General features: G+C 50.2%; 2 protein-coding genes and 1 long non-coding RNA gene across 4 annotated transcripts; 2 read left to right on the top strand and 1 right to left on the bottom strand.

Moving 5' to 3' along the window:
* Nucleotides 1-4,691: 4,691 nt before the first annotated feature.
* On the bottom strand, nucleotides 4,692-6,629 carry LOC120681332. Its single transcript, XM_039962834.1, has 3 exons — nucleotides 6,431-6,629; nucleotides 5,592-6,326; nucleotides 4,692-5,449 (listed from the first exon to the last, which is right to left on the bottom strand). Exons 1-2 carry the CDS (start codon nucleotides 6,627-6,629, stop codon nucleotides 5,728-5,730), a joined length of 798 nt encoding a protein of 265 aa, XP_039818768.1. The 3' UTR covers nucleotides 4,692-5,449; nucleotides 5,592-5,727.
* A 589-nt stretch (nucleotides 6,630-7,218) lies between these two features.
* LOC120682286 (autophagy-related protein 8C-like) lies at nucleotides 7,219-12,740 on the top strand. 2 transcript variants are annotated; one of them, XM_039964107.1, is made up of 7 exons: nucleotides 7,219-7,363; nucleotides 7,487-7,551; nucleotides 7,653-7,707; nucleotides 11,504-11,559; nucleotides 11,641-11,693; nucleotides 12,194-12,312; nucleotides 12,421-12,740. In XM_039964107.1, exons 3-7 carry the CDS (start codon nucleotides 7,668-7,670, stop codon nucleotides 12,513-12,515), a joined length of 363 nt encoding a protein of 120 aa, XP_039820041.1. In that variant the 5' UTR covers nucleotides 7,219-7,363; nucleotides 7,487-7,551; nucleotides 7,653-7,667; the 3' UTR covers nucleotides 12,516-12,740. The 2 variants fall into 2 exon arrangements, with proteins under 2 accessions (XP_039820041.1, XP_039820042.1); XM_039964108.1 differs by having other exon boundaries at nucleotides 7,284-7,363; nucleotides 7,657-7,707.
* LOC120682287 lies at nucleotides 7,714-11,418 on the top strand. Its single transcript, XR_005678341.1, has 2 exons — nucleotides 7,714-8,328; nucleotides 11,123-11,418. It is a non-coding gene; the product is annotated as an uncharacterized LOC120682287 (long non-coding RNA).
* Nucleotides 12,741-16,263: the final 3,523 nt, after the last annotated feature.

The raw sequence follows: 16,263 nt of genomic DNA, 5'->3' as shown, positions 1-16,263 counted from the left end.
TTGAAGAGTCCCCTCATAAAAGGTGACTCAAATGTGATATAAATATCAGTGCCAAGAGGCTGATACATATTTATTACATCAGATGGTACATCACCATACAACTCTACGCGGTAATGGGTAGTGAAGCGCTACTATTGCAAGGACAACAACTACAACCCAAACAAGAACGTGAAGCACGAAGAGGTCATCAGAGTCTTGAGCCATATGAAGCTTCCTGTGGGTGATCCTATCCACAAGCAAGGTTAGGTGCGGAACGGAACCCCCTACTCAACGTCCTCGGAAATAAAGTTTGGATCTTCCTCTGTAAAAATTAAACAAGGGTGAGCACAAACATACTCAGCAAGTCCAACCACACCCACGGAGGGGGTATAAATAGAGTATATGCACAGGATAAATCAAGGATAAGGTTAGGGCTTAATTTTGCGAAAAGTTAATTTTCATGCAGGGGTTTATTTGAAGAAAAGGATTTTCTGAGCAATTATTTTGTACCAAGTAGCACGTAGGATTGATCCACCCAGGATCCAAGTTTTATAAGTTGCTATCGGACTCCCCGTCCGCAGTAGCACACGGCACAACTGTCGGACACTTTCCAAACAACTCACGCCAACCCATCCATTCTCAGAAGAAGTCCTAGATGTGTGACCAAACCGTAACTCGCCCAGTACCGTGGGCACGGCTATTCGAATAGATTTTATACTCTGCAGAGGTATGCAACTTTACCCACAAGCGGGGTATCACAGCACGATCACCTTAGTGTCGGTGCAGATCCCATCAAAGCCATTACCCACCTTAGCTAGACCTGACTAGCCACCACGGGATCCACCAAGGGGTCATTGACCTATCACCGAGGTTTAACCGGGGCATAAATCACCGTGATATTATCCCTTCTCCTTGATCACCCGTTGCTCTCAGCTCTTCCGATGGCTATCAGACAAACTAGTGGGGTTTATACTATGCCGTTGCCATATACAACGGTCGAGTGGTTTGCACGATAGTTGAGTTAGGCAATATGACACATCAATTCGGTCCTTTATTGTGACAAGATGGATATCTTCCAACCTTGCTCAACCACACAGGTACGAGCACACCATTTGGCTTCCCACACGGAATCACCATCCATCTCATCCAAGCATGTCTTTCGTTTATTTTCCAAAAATCCCATTTTTCCCATTTTGATACTCACGCTTTTCTGTGTTTTGAAAATATTTTGTATTAATATTTGAAGTGCAATGAGTAACCGGGTCCTAAGCGCTCTAGCAGCGATTAACATCCAAATAGAATAAATCATATTTAGACATTAATCTAGGTGGTCAAGGAATAGTTATAACAAATCAAGGGGTGGCTATCCAACCATATTTTCAGCAGTCAAAGCATATGCAGTTTTGTAAAATAGGCCAATAGGTTGTGTTTATAAAACTGGGACAAAACATGCATCAAAGGGTGAGATTAAACTTGCCGTTAGCAAAGCCTTTCGGGAAGTCCTGATCGAGGTACTGTCCTTCGGGTTCGGGGTTGTGGTACTGGTCCTCGCAAACTTGCTCGCGGTACTGCTCGTCGACGAGTTCTCCCTCGTTCACACCGTGATCTACAGCACACACAAACAAGCACACAATAAAAAAAAGAAATAAAGTTTTTATCGTTGAGCTCGAATCGGGAAAACTTAAGATATGGAGATAGGAATAATATTTTTGGGAGATTTTCTAATGGCATGGCTGAAAATTTATTGGAAATGGCGTGGTAGAATTTTGGGAGAATTGGAGGATGTTTGGCGCATGAAATGATGGGTTAAAGGAGTGGTTAGGGGCTAAATCGGGGTTCGGGAACCTATTTATAATCATCTGTGGAAAGGGAAGGGCTTGTTTGGAATTTCTAGAAATATCTGGGTTACACTAAAAAGGGCAGGGGTTTAATCATGAATATCTTTGTATAGTGGAGGGACTAATTTCCTAAAGAAATAAAAGAGAGGGGCTTCTTTGGGAAAGAACTAGAGAGAGGTGGGAGGGCTCTTAACTAAAAGGGGAAGAGGGGAGGGGGTTCTGGGCAAAATGGCCCTTTCTTCCTCCTCCCGTCACCTGGGACAGGGGAGGGGCGCAGGAGGGGGGCGGCCATGGGGGCCGGCGGCCCTGGGCGCGAGAGAGGCCGAGGAGTGGGGGAAAACGGAGAGGAGGCCAAGGGGATTCCGTTCCCCTCCTCACCTTGGGCTGCGGTGGAGCGAGGAGTGCTAGCCACGGGGGCCGGCGGGAGGCGGCGGTGGAGCTTGTGGCGGCGGCGCTGGGGCGCAGGAGTGGAGGGCTGGAGGTGGCAGGCGAGTTGTGGAGCTCGTGGGCGACACGCTGAGCCTATTTATAGGCGGGGAGAGGCGGTGGAGAGGGGGGGCGCCGGTGGCCGAGCTCGGCGGCCATTAATGGCGGTTTGGTCTCGTCGGGGTGTCGCGGAGTGGCGGTGCGATTCACGGCGGTGTACAGGACGACGAGACGGCTCGGGCAGGGCCGGGCGGCGCGCTGGGCATCCCGGCCGCGTGCTGCATGTGGGCGCACAGGCGCACGCGCGTGCCGCGCGAAGGAAGGATAAGGGAAGAGAAAAAGGAGAAAAGGAAAAAAGGGAAAGAGAAAAAGGAAAAAGGGAGAAAAATAAAAGGAGAGAAGGAAAAAGGAAAGAGGAGAAAAAAAAGGAGGCGCCGGCGGGATTCGTGGCGGCAGTCGGTCACGCGCGCGCTACGGTGTCCGGTCGGACAGCGATGCACGCGGAACAAGGAGAAGAGGGAGATGGAACGGTGATTGGTACTTGTGTCGGGACGGAGATTAGATTTTTGGTGTCCGGGCGACGAATTGCCGGAAAAAATTCGAGCTCGGCGATGAAAATATTTTGAAAAATATTTTTAGCGAGTAATTTATTTTGGTGAATTTTTCGAGATGTTACACATCTCAAGGGCATCAACCATGTTCTTCTACTACTACTACCAAGAATTTTTGGAGTTGAAAGGAATGCGCCTGCATATGTGTGACGTGAATGCTATTACCTGTATATATATATATATATATATATATATATATATATATATATATATATATATATATATATATATATATATATATATATATATATATATATATATATATATATATATATATGTGTGCAGGGAGCCATCCGCATCAATGGCAAGTATAAGGATAGAAAATATAGTTGGCTAATCTGTTTCCTTAATTGATGGGACAAATATTGGAAGGTTAACACAAATCCGACATCTTATCCCTACATAGCCGGCCAATACCTTGCTAATATGTTTCCTTAATTGATGAGGCAAATATTGAAAGGATGTCAAACATAAAAGGAAGGATAATCACCTCACAACCAAAAGGAAAGAAATAGAGAGATTTTAGGATGTCGAACAAGTTTTACCAAAATATCATTGTCCCCTGGTATACAAACAATGGAAAGTAATAAGTCTTACCAAAATATTATTGTCGCATAGTATACAAATAATGGAAAGTAATAAGTGGGTACAAGGGTGGGTAGATGAAAATGCTTGGTGTAAAAAATATTAGGATTTTGGTAGAAATATTTTGCTTTTATATCAAAAAATAGGTCTCCACCCTCTTTCGTCAAAACTCTGGATCTGACAAGTGGGTCCTACGTGAGAGGTAAGGTGGGCATAACTTTGATGAAAATTATTTTCAATTATTTCAATTTTTATAGTATAGATAGACTAGACCAACAAGACCACATGTTTTTTTTAACGAGTACGAGCCTTTATTTTCATCTTTTGCAGGATATTTTTCGGAGGCTGTTTGGACTTTGGAATATACCTGCTTTGGTTAGTTAAATTCCAGGTAATTGCCGTGAAGTTTCTTATCATAAAGGAAAAAGAAACTTAGTTCAAACTCAAACAGAATAAAAAAGAGAGAACTATGCCGATTATTCAAACCGAATTAAATAGTAAATAAAATGTCGAAGAGGTTTAAAATGTCAATTGTAATACCATTGTCTCTCTCCTCTGGTCATCAGCATGAGCACAGTATGATACGGTGCCTTGCATTATTGGAGCATGACTTGGTTTCCTTGTGCCAAAAGAGCCCCGAAAAGTCGATTTTGTTCCCGGCTACCGTGGGAGACTATCGGGTTCGTCAATTATGTACCGAGATTTGTGCCATCTTGTCTCATATGAATGTATTGCCATGTATTTTTATTTTTTTGCTACCGTATCCCTGCACATGTTTGCAGTCCCCTTGCTGCGATTTGACAGAAAGTGGATAGGTGATTGATATAAAGATCTCGTGGACCGTGAAAAGCAAGTGGAAGATTCATTGTTCACTGTTTTTGAACCGCCGCTTTTTTAAGTCTTGTTTAGATGCGAAAACTTTTGAATGTAAAGTACTGTAGCACTTTCGTTTGTATTTAATAATTATTATCCTGTTATGGGTTAATTATGCTCAAAAGATTCGTCTCGCAAATTATAGACAAACTATGTAATTAGTTATTTTGTTTAGCTACATTTAATACTTCATACATGCATTGAAACATTAAAGTTTTGGAATTTTGAAGACAACTAAACAAGGACTTATTGTTAGTAGTGGGTACCCTGTGGTTAGCCGTTGCTACTAGTGGAATATTTTAAAAAAATTAACTGCCACTCCTTCTAGAAATAATATTTTGTTGTTCTGTTACTTTACTATGGACACAATGGTGACGGACATATTTTTTTATTATTTCACTGTAGTTGCCACATGATGGAACGAACATGTACTGATACATGCTGGTACCTTTCCGATAAACACTCACTTCTAGTGTCATATTTACATCATTTTTCTAACTTGACTTGAATGGTGGTACCAAATACACTAGTGGCATTTGTATGAGTACTTATTTATACTGCCGTATCTATAAAAAATATCAATAAATTTACTATATGTTGAATTTATTCTCTATGCCATGAGTGCGTGCTTTTTTATGAACCAGGTTATAGATGCTGCGCATGTTCCATTTTAGCTGGGACTGTACCTTCCAGTATCTGAGACTAAACACCCATTTTAGCTGGTACCTCCCAGTACCTGAGACTAAGCACGTTTGTTACTCATAAAAAATAATATAAACTGAAATAAAAAAATCATGTACCAGCTTGTTCAACAGAAATATTGAGTGACAAAAACCGTTGTTGCGGCGCACGCGCTCCAGCTCGCACAACAGAGGCTCGGTGGGGTGGACGCGCCGAGCGACGCCGGCCCTGAAGATGACATGGACGACGGCGCCGAGGATGGACGACGACATGGATGACGGCGCCGAGGATGGCGGGACAAGGTGCAGCATGAGAAGGCGGAGGTGGTGTCCCGCGCTGCAGCAGCGACGTACCCGTGTCGGATGAGGAGGATGTCGGCCTGGCCGGTAGGCGGACGCGTCGGATGTCGCCGGATGGTTGAACATGCTGGTACACCGTCAATATCTCGTTGAATTTCTAGCAACCAGAAATTCGGCGTTTGAGCGGCACATATTCTGATTAAAACCTAACATGAATTGGAAGAGGAATTGCTCAACAGGTGTAGATTAAAAAAAATCAAAACGTCATCAAGCAAACAAAAATCGCGCAACACGAATACCTTGAGTGATTCCCGGTTCGGATCTGAGAAACCAATCGGACCGAGACCAAGCCCCGCCCCGCATCATGAGTATCGTTTCGCCGATGGCGAGGCCCGACGCCGCCGACGAGGAAGCACCGCTGGTGGCCGAGGCACCCTACGAGAGCGACACGAGAGCCGGCACGGCCCCGGCGTCGGCCACCATGTACTTCCGGATCTCGTCGACGCCCGCTAGGCTCCGCAGCACGCCGCCATGGTCCGTGCAGACGTTGAGCAGCTCCGTGACGCCGCGCCGCGCGGCAACGACCCAGGCGTTGTCCGAGTTCTTGGTGAGCCTGAAGAGCACCCGCGCCGCGCGCTCCTTGGCCGTCGCGCTGCAGGCGCCCGCGTCGAGGCTCCGGACCACCGGCGCGATGACGCCGCCGACGACCAGGTCGCCCCTGTACGCGTCGGGGCACTCGAGCAGCTTGACGAGGACGCCGACGTCATAGGGGACATCGGAGGCGACGACGCGGACGCACTTCTCGTCGTCGCGTAGCACCTCGGCGAGGGCGGCGGCGGCCTCCCTCCGCATCTCGGCGCCGCCGACCCGGAGCCTGGCGAAGAGGTCGCGCATGTAGAACCGCACGTCGGCGCGGGTGGCCCCGGCGCCGGGCCGCCGTACCACCAGCGCCCGCGTAAGCGCCCCCGACGCGTACACCTCGTCCGGCCGCGCCACGTGGTTCGACGAGCGCGGCGACCAGGAGGTCGTGGTCGCTGCGCAGCCGTAGCTTGCCGCCGCCGTAGTGCCGGCCCTGGCTCCGCGACACCAGCTCCAGCGCCTTCCGGGCGGTCGCCGCGACGTCCCGCAGGAGGCTCACGAACGCGTCGCACCTTCCCCTCGCCGTCCTCTTCATCAGAGCCGGCGGCAGTGATGTTGTCGAGGCCAGTGTGGAGCCGGTCCCTGATGAGCTGCCACTTGAGCAGGAACAGCGTCGCGGACAAGGAAGCAGAGACCAACGAGCCGATGGCGTCCTGCGCATCCGCCAGCATCTCCTGCTCATCCGCAAACAGCGACATCCTCGAAGCGTTCCTGGAGGCGGCGGCGGCGGGCGCGTTGTTGTGGTCGCAGCCGCCGCGGCTTCACATCCTGTCTCTCAGTGGCCGCGATCGTCGATGTCGCCGATGCCGCTGGAAACACAGCGTCATATGTACTCGCTGCTGGAACGCGCGTGCACTCGGCGCGGGCGCAGCGTGCTCTGGGCGCCTTTCCACCAAGACGACCGCGAGTGGAGGGCGCCCCGGAGGTGCTCTTGGAGGAGCCGGTCGCGGTCGTCGGACGTGGGGCGCAGCGTTTGGCGATGGCGACTGCGACGGCGATGTGGCTGATGGGGCGGAGGATGACGGGGTGGGGCGAGGAACGTCTGTTGTTTTGAATTTTGAAATCCAAACCCGGGCTTCTATTCCCTTTAATGCAGTACAGAGCAAGATGTACATTTTGTACCTACATGGCCCACCGTAGAGTATACGTATCTGACAGAAAATCAGAACTTCGGTCATCACAAACAGGAACTAGCACATATCCCCATAGCCAAACCGACGTACAGGATAACCCCTACCCTGATTGCCAGTTCCTAAAAATCCCTGTCCAAAGAGCCCTGCCTGTTTCCTAATCAAGTTTCCTGCGCGTTACGTTTCGTGCGCGTGCGGGCCTTTACATAAGCAACCCCAATCCCCCACTCTTTACCCACCGCTCCCGTCTCTCCGCCGCTGCCTTGGTAGAAGAAGAAACCCTCATCCGCAAACCCAATCCGGTGAGTCCCCTCCTGGTGTTTCCTCTCCGCACTTCCATCAATCAGCCCAGGATTCCGCCGATCGGGGGCTCGCTCTAATCGATTTGGTGGCTGTTTCGTGTTGTTGGTCGGGGTGGATTCCAGGGCCCGGAGCAGTTTCGCCGCCTCCAACCGATTCCGTCGCGTCCCTACGAAATCCGACCCGACTCGTAAGACTCCCCTCGATCGGCTCTTAGTTTAGACCGATCGGTTCGATTGATGTGTGTTCTCTCGGGGAGTTAATTTTGGGGATTGGTTGGTGTTTTTGCAGGCAGGAAGGAGCGTGATGGCCAAGACCAGCTCGTTCAAGCTCGAGCACCCCCTCGGTAAGTCAAATGTTCCCATGCCCCTTCTGATTATGTGATTGTAGCTTGATGTGTTGTGCGTTTTCTTCAGCGAGTTAATTCCGCTTGCTTGTTACTTGTTAAGGTTTCGAGGATTGGCTGTAGTACAAATTTAGGAGTAATTTTTAAGGATTATCATACTGAGGAACTGGGCGGTTATCCATCTAGTTGCGTAGGTTTACAAGCAATCATAATCGGTGTACCTTGTGGGGGAAGGTCAGCTCTGTTCAAAAGTTAGCAACTGCTGGTTAAGTCATGCAAGTCTTGTGCTAATTTTTGAGCAGCTTATCATGAGGTTTTGTTGCTGGTGTTGATTGACTAGCAGTAATACATGACTGCAACTATGTGATTTGACTTAGTCATCAGCCATCTGCTTTTATGTAAGATGGTGTTGTTTGGTGGTTGTACATGAATCGAAGTTGCTAGCTAATCTGAAATTTTAAACTGATCATTGGGTTTGTCTTATGACATATATCCGAAGTGGTTCCTTGTATGGAGGATCACATATTGGGGATTTATTTATATTGAATAACATAATACGTTGAACTCGAAATGAATGCTGTATGCTCACGAGGCTTCGATGGTCTGGAGTTATATTGAAAGGTTCCTGATGGTTGACCGCACCTCTCCGCGCTCCACGTCCGGTCCATCTGCTGCGCAAGGGCGTCTGGTTTCCATCGGCAGACGACGACGACGGCTGGGGGCCTCTCCCACTCAAAGCCAAAGAATTTGTCTCATGCCATATAAGCATGTGACAGCTCTTAGGCAAGGAGGGATCCCCCGAGCTCCCGAGGTGATGCTGGATGATGCGGTTCAGGCACATCCAGGGAGCCTTCGCCTCCGACGACTATGAAGAATTCGGGAGTGGTCGCACCACTTCCAACCGGAGAAGGACACACTGTATAGCATGCAGCCGTAGGTTACTCCTAAGAAAAGACTAAGAGAGAGTTCCTCCTTTGTAAAAACGTGGCGCCTACGTGTGTGTTCAGAGCGGTCAAGGTCCGACCTTGTAAACCCGACCTCTGGCCCTATCACACAAACAGGCAAAAAGCGGTCCGGAGCGGTGGAGGTCCGACCTCGTAATCCCGACCTCTGATGTATACCGTGACAACCACAATAATAAAGGAGATTTTCTTCTCAGTTTTACCTAGGCTCCATCCTGATTACATTTATTCGCCTTGGTTTAACTATTCTTTCCTCTTGAACGGAGTTTCCCTTGTTGCTAACAATCCAAGTTAAGTTGCTGGCTTGTGGTCAGGTAAAGACACCCCTTCTAGCTGGAAGGCAGTCCGGACCCCTAAGGACCTGCTCTGGAGAAGTGGTATTTGTATCCTGGGGTAGAGAAGATCCGCGTAGCTTAGCCTGGTAATGTACCCTAAGTTTACGTACTTCGCTACCCTGATACAAGTGCTCTAGTATCCGAGTCTGCTGTCTTTAGGAGTCCCGGGCTCCCTTCTAGTATAAGGCTTGGTTTCTTTGCATCTTACCATGAGGTCCGGTAACATGCTTCATCGGATCGTCAGCAACGACCCAAGTCCACTCCGGTGGCCCGCTCCGGCGGAGACCGCTCGCCACGGTCGACCCAAGTCTACTCCGGTGGCCCGCTCCGGCGGAGACCGCTCGCCACGGTCGCTCCAAGTCCACTCCGGTGGCCCGCTCCGGCGGAGACCGCTCGCCACGGTCGCTCCAAGTCCACTCCGGTGGCCCGCTCCGGCGGAGACCGCTCGCCACGGTCGCCCCAAGTCCACTCCGGTGGCCCGCTCCGGCGGAGACCGCTCGCCACGGTCGCTCCAAGTCCACTCCGGTGGCCCGCTCCGGCGGAGACCGCTCGCCACGGTCGCTCCAAGTGCCGGGTCCGGAAAGTGGTGCTTGCTCCCTGAGCGATCCGAGGGCTGTGTAGCCGCTTAGCTTGGTTCCGTACCCTAAGCCTACACCCTCGTCGCCCTGAGGAGAGCGCTCTAGTACCTGAACCTGGCAATAGGTGTACCAGCCTCAGGGGTCCGGAGCACCCGCTCTCTGCATGAGCACACCAACGCAATCGAGCTTGCGTGGAAACACATCACGATAGTGGCCCACCCGCGGGTTCGTACCTCTCCCTAGGTGGGCCCGGGGGCCACTGTCGGTACCCCAGGACTGGGGTACCCCCTCTTGCTGTGTCTAGGCAAGGGCCTTTGTAGTTATCATTGACTACATCCAAACAGCTGGACCCCTGCGGTCCGAAGTCCTGTTCCCCCGACAACAATCCGGAACTGTTCCACGACTGGGGAAGGTCCGGAGACGCCACGTGTCCCGGGAGAGGCAGGCACTCAAACGCAAGTAGCAGGGGCTCCGGACCTCCTGAGGAGTCCGGACCCCCGCGGAGTCCCGGACCCCTCATGGGGTCCTGGACCACCTGTATAGTGACCGGACCCCTCTCTGAGGGAAGAAGTCGACGCCCTGCCTCGGGGCGGTCCGGAGCCGACACGTGTCTACAGGCACAAGGCCGCTTACTAAGCCTCACCCACCGCTGCATTCATTGTGGTAGATGGACGTCCGCATTGTTGTAGCAGAAGGCGAGGCGTTTCATTGACCAAGGGACACTATTGATCGCGTATTACCAAGGTAGTGGAGCCGCTGGCGCCGCCCACGCCACGCCTGCCAGTCTGCCATAGCAGATGGATACGACGGCTCGGTTTCGCCCATTATGACGCCTACATAATAGCCTCAGCAGGCCACGCCGCAAGCTACGCTACTCCAACGGGCACCTAGCTGACGGGACAAGGGAAGACCCCCCTGGGTCAGAAGAGCAGCAGTACGCATATCGGAGGAAAAGATTCGTAACCACTGTTGTCTTTTAAGTACTCTGCGCAGTATGCTGCACAGCACGTTGGGCCCACTTGTCGGGGCCCAACGTCCAATGTATCCGCTCCCCCTTGATCTATAAAAGGAGGGGGCGCCGCTAGAAGACCTCAGGCTGGGTGAGTGCCAAGGCCAGCAGAGGATAGGTTCATACACACCACCAAGAACAAAACATCTCCCAGTGGACGTAGGGTATTACGCTCCGGCGGCCCGAACCACTCTAAATCGTGTGTTCTTGAGTCCTTGTCTCAGCATAGATTCAGCCCCATCGCCTAGTACTTCCCCGAGTACTCCCTCATAGGGGAATAGGCGGGTGCGTTCCGCCACCCGGCTGTGGGTACCCCTAGAAACCCCGCGACAAGTGCGTTAACATCAATTGATTGACATGTGCGTGTTACTTAAGCTGGGTAATAATGATACGCTTTCTTTCCAAATATGCACTAGGCAAGCAACATTGATGACTGTCAGTTGCACAGCAGCAATTATATATCCCATCTCTGATTTGGGCTTTAGTGGGAAGCTGCAATTATGCTTCTGAAACTCTATTTGGTATCAAAAGGTTCCTGATGGTTGACAATGTGCTCATGATCCTGATAAGTTACACGATAATTAGACTCAATTGTGCTTTTATGCTAATTTGTTACTACTTCCTAGCTTAACAGGTGTGCTACAATTTATGTCAATTGATTGGCATGTATGCCTTACTTGACCTGGGAAATTATGGTAGATTTTAATTTTATTCTCCTTAAGAAGCAGATAAGATAAATTTGCACTTGGCAACATTTGAGACTTTGTTAGTTAGTCTTTCTCACAGCAACAGTTCTATATCCCAGCAATGATTTCCAACGTTTTCTACCATTATTCTCACACGACAATTTAACTTTTTTTTTTCTGGTTACGAACTGAATCATTAAGTTGTTATGCCATGTGTGTGTTACAGAGAAGAGGCAATCTGAGGCTGACCGGATCAGAGAGAAGTACCCTGACAGAATTCCTGTAAGCTTCTACCCTCCTGTTTACTCAACTTCTTTTGTCATGGTTACTTCTCTCTAACTTATATCAATTTGTGCAATGCAGGTGATTGTTGAGAAGGCTGAGAGAAGTGATATTCCTGACATCGACAAGAAAAAGTCAGTTCTCAACTTCTCTAAGTTACCATAACTGCTATACTTTTTACTGCTAAACTACCAATGACTATCCTCATCTTTAATTGTTCATGGGTAATACTAGCAGGGTTTCTACCCTTTCTTTCCCTTGATAACTGATGGCAGTTGGTGCCATCGTAATGTTATATTTGGCTACCCCAAGACAAATATGCAACACTATATTCAATTGTCTCAGTTATTTTATCATTATCTATGATGTCATCTGAAATAGATACTGCGACTCATTGATGACACCTATACAATAAATAGGCTTTAAATATTTAATATAGTTTCAACATTTCTGTGGTCCGGAAACATTTGATGATCTAAGTTTCATTTTGTCTTGAAGGAACTCCAGTATCAATCTGGATGAAAATAAATGTTGCTGCATGAAAGCACTATTGCACACATCAAAGCATTACGTGCCATGGCAGCCATAGTAGGCCATAACCTGTTTTGATTTTCTGATGCCTATCACTTTGCAGGTACCTCGTCCCTGCTGATCTTACAGTTGGACAGTTCGTCTACGTTGTTAGGAAGAGAATCAAGCTCAGTGCTGAGAAGGCTATCTTCATCTTTGTGAAGAACACTCTTCCACCAACAGGTCTGTGAAAACAAATACAGCAATAACATTTGCGGAACTCTGATTTTTCTTCACAGTCGTTGGCCATATGATCTGCATTCTCACTTCATTTTGCTTCTCTGTTTCCAGCTGCTCTGATGTCTTCTATCTATGAAGAGAACAAGGACGAGGACGGGTTCCTCTATATGACTTACAGTGGCGAGAACACCTTCGGGCTGCTCTAGATGGCACCACAGCTCACCTCAACCGGGTCGGCCCACCCTGGCTTCCCTACTAATGTCTCCTGTAAATAAGACCTGCCAAGCAACTGTGTATATCCTGGTTTCCACATCGCATGTAATTGCACTCATCTAGTACTAAACACCTATCATCAGCTGTCCTTGATACACATCGCTTAAATCAAGTAATCGACAGGCTATGAAACCTGTCAGTGTGTTGATGTGCCCTCATGTTCGTCTCTTACCGCTGTTGTTACTTGTTACGGTTCCTGGCTTCCTGCTGCTGCTATGAGCCTCTAACGAGGTCATTCTAGGCCTGGGTGTGCCATTGAATCCGGTCGCTGTTGCCGTTTTATTGAGCGACCCACAGCGGCAGCTGATGGAGAAGCTCACCGGCTCCGGCAGGCACGAGGGCCTTATGTCGCCGGTGCCATTACTGCGTTCGGGCTCTGTTGCTGATGGCTGCAGAGCCTGGATGGTGGGGGCCTTGCTGCTCGTCCTGGCAGCGGCGCCGGGGTGTCGGGACTCGGGATGAATGCTGGGAATCCTGGTTCTTGCATTGGCGTCGCCCGCCATTGCCTCTGCTGAGGACGTTGGGGCCGGCCTGTTGCTGCATTTACTTTTCGCTGTCAGTGGCATGGTTCTGGACTTCTGGTTCTGAACCAAACAAGGCGTGGGGCAGAGGTGAAGAAGTTTTTCACTTTTTCTATGTATCTATATTTGTTAAAATAATCTACAATTTGGGATAGAGGGAGTGAATAGCTAGGATTAGGATTTTGGAGTTTTGGGTTGGGTTATCACCAGTGAGCAGGGAGCTGAGGGAGGATTGTTGGTGGTAGATTGGACAGGTGGTGATGATTGGGCGCGACACTTTTGTGCACGGTAGGGCGGTGGCTGTGCGAGGAAAGAAACAACCGAGTTGAGGAAGAATTTATAAAGGTTGAAGCCGACCCATCGTCCAACGGCTACGAATCTGGATTGCTACTCCGGATCCCTAGCAGGGCTGTGTTCACTTCCCCTAAATTTTTCAAACTTTGCATCACATCGAAACATTAAATATAGGAAATGACCTATACATGAAGTACTAAATGTAGGTAAATAAAAAAATTAATTACATAGTTTTGATGTACGTTGCGAAACGAATCTTTTGAGCCTAGTTAGGTCATGGTAGGACAATATTTACTATAAACAAACGAAAAGTGTTACAGTATGCTACAATATCCGATGTGACTTTTTCTACTAGCTTTTCGCAGATCTAAACACACCGGAGGCAGCTTTTCATCAACTTTTATAAATCCGCGTCACGTGTAGTCGAATGAAGGAAAATACTATACACACAACACAAGCACCCATCGATCCATCATCCATCCATCCTCCTTTTCGAACGCAAGACGTATAATGCCTACACTACACATGGTGGGACAATGAAATCCGACCAAGAGTCTGCATGCCGAAAGTACCGATATATTCGAGAAAAAAAGACAAGCGAGCTGCTGATTGCTGACGGGAAGTCCGAAGTCCGAACCTCTCCCCTGCCACGATCTAACACTGAGATTGCAAGCAGTTCGTTCCATGTAATTGACGCCTAGGCACCAGGCAGGAAGAATACTATACAAGAACTAGCTATTCCTTCCGTCTCACAAAGATTATTTGTTTAGAAAATTTTAGACACATTATTAGTAGTGAGAAATAATTTTGTTATCTCTAATTAATTATAACAGTTGTGATTGAAAATCCCGTTGTTTATTGTTCTCAAGATCATTAATAAATACAAATGCATTGAAAATAAATATTTGATTGTCTCCATACCTTGCTATACGTAATAATTTCTTGGTACTTGACATTGTTTTAATTAGATGAACCTCATTACAATATAAATGAACAGTTATTACGGGATGGAAAGAGTACTATCCAGCGTAGGTGTTTGACCTCCGATAGCTAGAGTGGAGCGCGGCCGATATGAATATGATGCCTGGCATGGCCCAGTTTGCTGGAAAATGGAGATTCCTCAGCCTAAGACTGACTCCAATAAGGTAGTACAAAATTGGAAGCCAAATTAGTATTTGCCTCGCGTGAACAGTAGAGATTGAAGAGGCAAAATCTTAGTCTCTCCAATAGCGAAAAGCAAACGCTCTGCTTCACGCCCTTCGTCTCTCCACGCCGCACGCCGCAGGCTTCTCGCGGCACGGCGTCGGCGCTGCGTGCCGAGGTCGAGGAGGAGCGCCTCGCCGCGGCCAGCGCCGCCAGCGAGACCATGGCCCTGATGCTCCGCCTGCAGCGCGAGAAGGCCGAGGTCCAGATGGAGCTCCGCCAGTTCCGCCGCTTCGCCTACGAGAAGATGGCGCTCGACGCCGCCGAGATCGACCAGCTCCGCGCGCTCCTATCCCAGCGCGCACGCCGGCTGGTGAGGCCGCATCCAGCGAGGCCGCCGCCCGCGGGAACCCCTCGCGCCGCCGCCGCTCCCCCGGCCCGGCGCCCTCCTCCCCGCCTACGCGCGCCGCTGCGACAGCAGCCGCCGCCATGGCGCAGCCGTTCGTCGTGAAGAAGGACGACGACCTCGGGTAGGAGCGGCGGACCGGCGGGTGGTCCAAGGCGGATGAGCAGGGAGCAGAGGAGGAGACGAAGGGGCGAAGGGCGCTCCTGCCGCCGCGGGCAGCCGCGAGCGTGCCTCCCTCCGCGCCGCTGCCCTCTGCGTGAGAGCCTCCGGCGTCGCGACGCGGCTGGGCAGAGCAGCTCGGTCGGGTGGAGCGGCGGCGGGCAGCACACACGGTCTCCTCCTCCCCTGCTCCGCCGCAGGTCGTGCCCGCGGCCCGCGTCCGAGGTGAAGCAGGGGGCGCCAGTCGTGCCCGCGGCCCGTGTCCGCCCCCGAGCTCGCCCGCCGCCGCGGCCAGCGCTCGTCGGCCCGCGCTCGCGCCGCCCGTAGCCGCGCCGTGGAGAAATGCATCGGAGGAGAGAGGCGATTCATTTTTAGCTCTCCTCTCTCCTCGCGAAGCAAAATCCCTCGCCGTTTGCCTATGCTGTTGGAGCACCGCTCGTCGATGCACAGTACCATTTAGCTCTCCTCTCTCCTCGCGAAGCAAAATCCCTCGCCGTTTGCCTATGCTGTTGGAGCACCGCTCGTCGATGCACAGTACCACTCGCGAGGCATATATGCATTTGCATATCCTCGTTGAAGTCAGTCTAATAGCGTAGCCTGCGTAGCGAGGGGAGAACACACGTATCGATCACATGCCTGGTGTGGCGGCGTGGCGACAAAGCTAGCTGTGCTGGTCGCCAGTAGCCCAATACTGCTAGCTAGCTACGTGCTAGTCTGCGTGCAAATCGATCGCGAACTCTTGTACTAGGAGCAGTCCGGCGCCGAGGACGGCGGCGGTTGGCGGCGATCAGGACGGGGGTTCTCCCCCTTTCCGGCGTGGCTGGTTAGTTTGGGGGCAAACAGATTCGGTCTCTGGCGGCAAGCAAGGAGAGCAGTGATCTAGCTATCGAGATGCTGTCATTCCTAAAGCTGGGGGATATTTTTTTATGGGAAAAGCAGGTGGGTCGTGATGCCGTCTTGCGTGAGAGAGTTAAGAGTACCCTGTCCGTGCGATCACCCCTCTAGCTCGTTGTGCGTTGCGTGGGCCTCCATGGGCCATGCGTACTAGCAGCGTATGTTATCCTGACTTTTTCGCATAATAATAATAATAATAATAACAACAACAACAATAAAAAGGAAGAACAGAAACGACATGCTATTGGGCAACACCAACTGCGC

Source organism: Panicum virgatum, chromosome 7N (assembly GCF_016808335.1).
Source record: "Panicum virgatum strain AP13 chromosome 7N, P.virgatum_v5, whole genome shotgun sequence".
In the NCBI taxonomy this organism is placed as follows: Eukaryota; Viridiplantae; Streptophyta; class Magnoliopsida; order Poales; family Poaceae; genus Panicum; species Panicum virgatum.
The sequence above is the reverse complement of the archived record's forward strand: the minus strand, read 5'-3'. Positions and strand labels throughout refer to the sequence as shown.

Excerpts from the sequence above, each read along its gene's own strand:
- LOC120681332 (XM_039962834.1), bottom strand. The coding sequence starts at position 6,629 with ATGTCGCTGTTTGCGGATGAGCAGGAGATGCTGGCGGATGCGCAGGAC. Across the intron at positions 6,327-6,430 it reads GGGGAAGGTGCGACGCGTTC|CGACCACGACCTCCTGGTCG; the intron begins GTGAGCCTCCTG and ends ACGGCTGCGCAG.
- LOC120682286 (XM_039964107.1), top strand. The coding sequence starts at position 7,668 with ATGGCCAAGACCAGCTCGTTCAAGCTCGAGCACCCCCTCG. Across the intron at positions 11,560-11,640 it reads AGTACCCTGACAGAATTCCT|GTGATTGTTGAGAAGGCTGA; the intron begins GTAAGCTTCTAC and ends TGTGCAATGCAG. Across the intron at positions 11,694-12,193 it reads CCTGACATCGACAAGAAAAA|GTACCTCGTCCCTGCTGATC; the intron begins GTCAGTTCTCAA and ends ATCACTTTGCAG.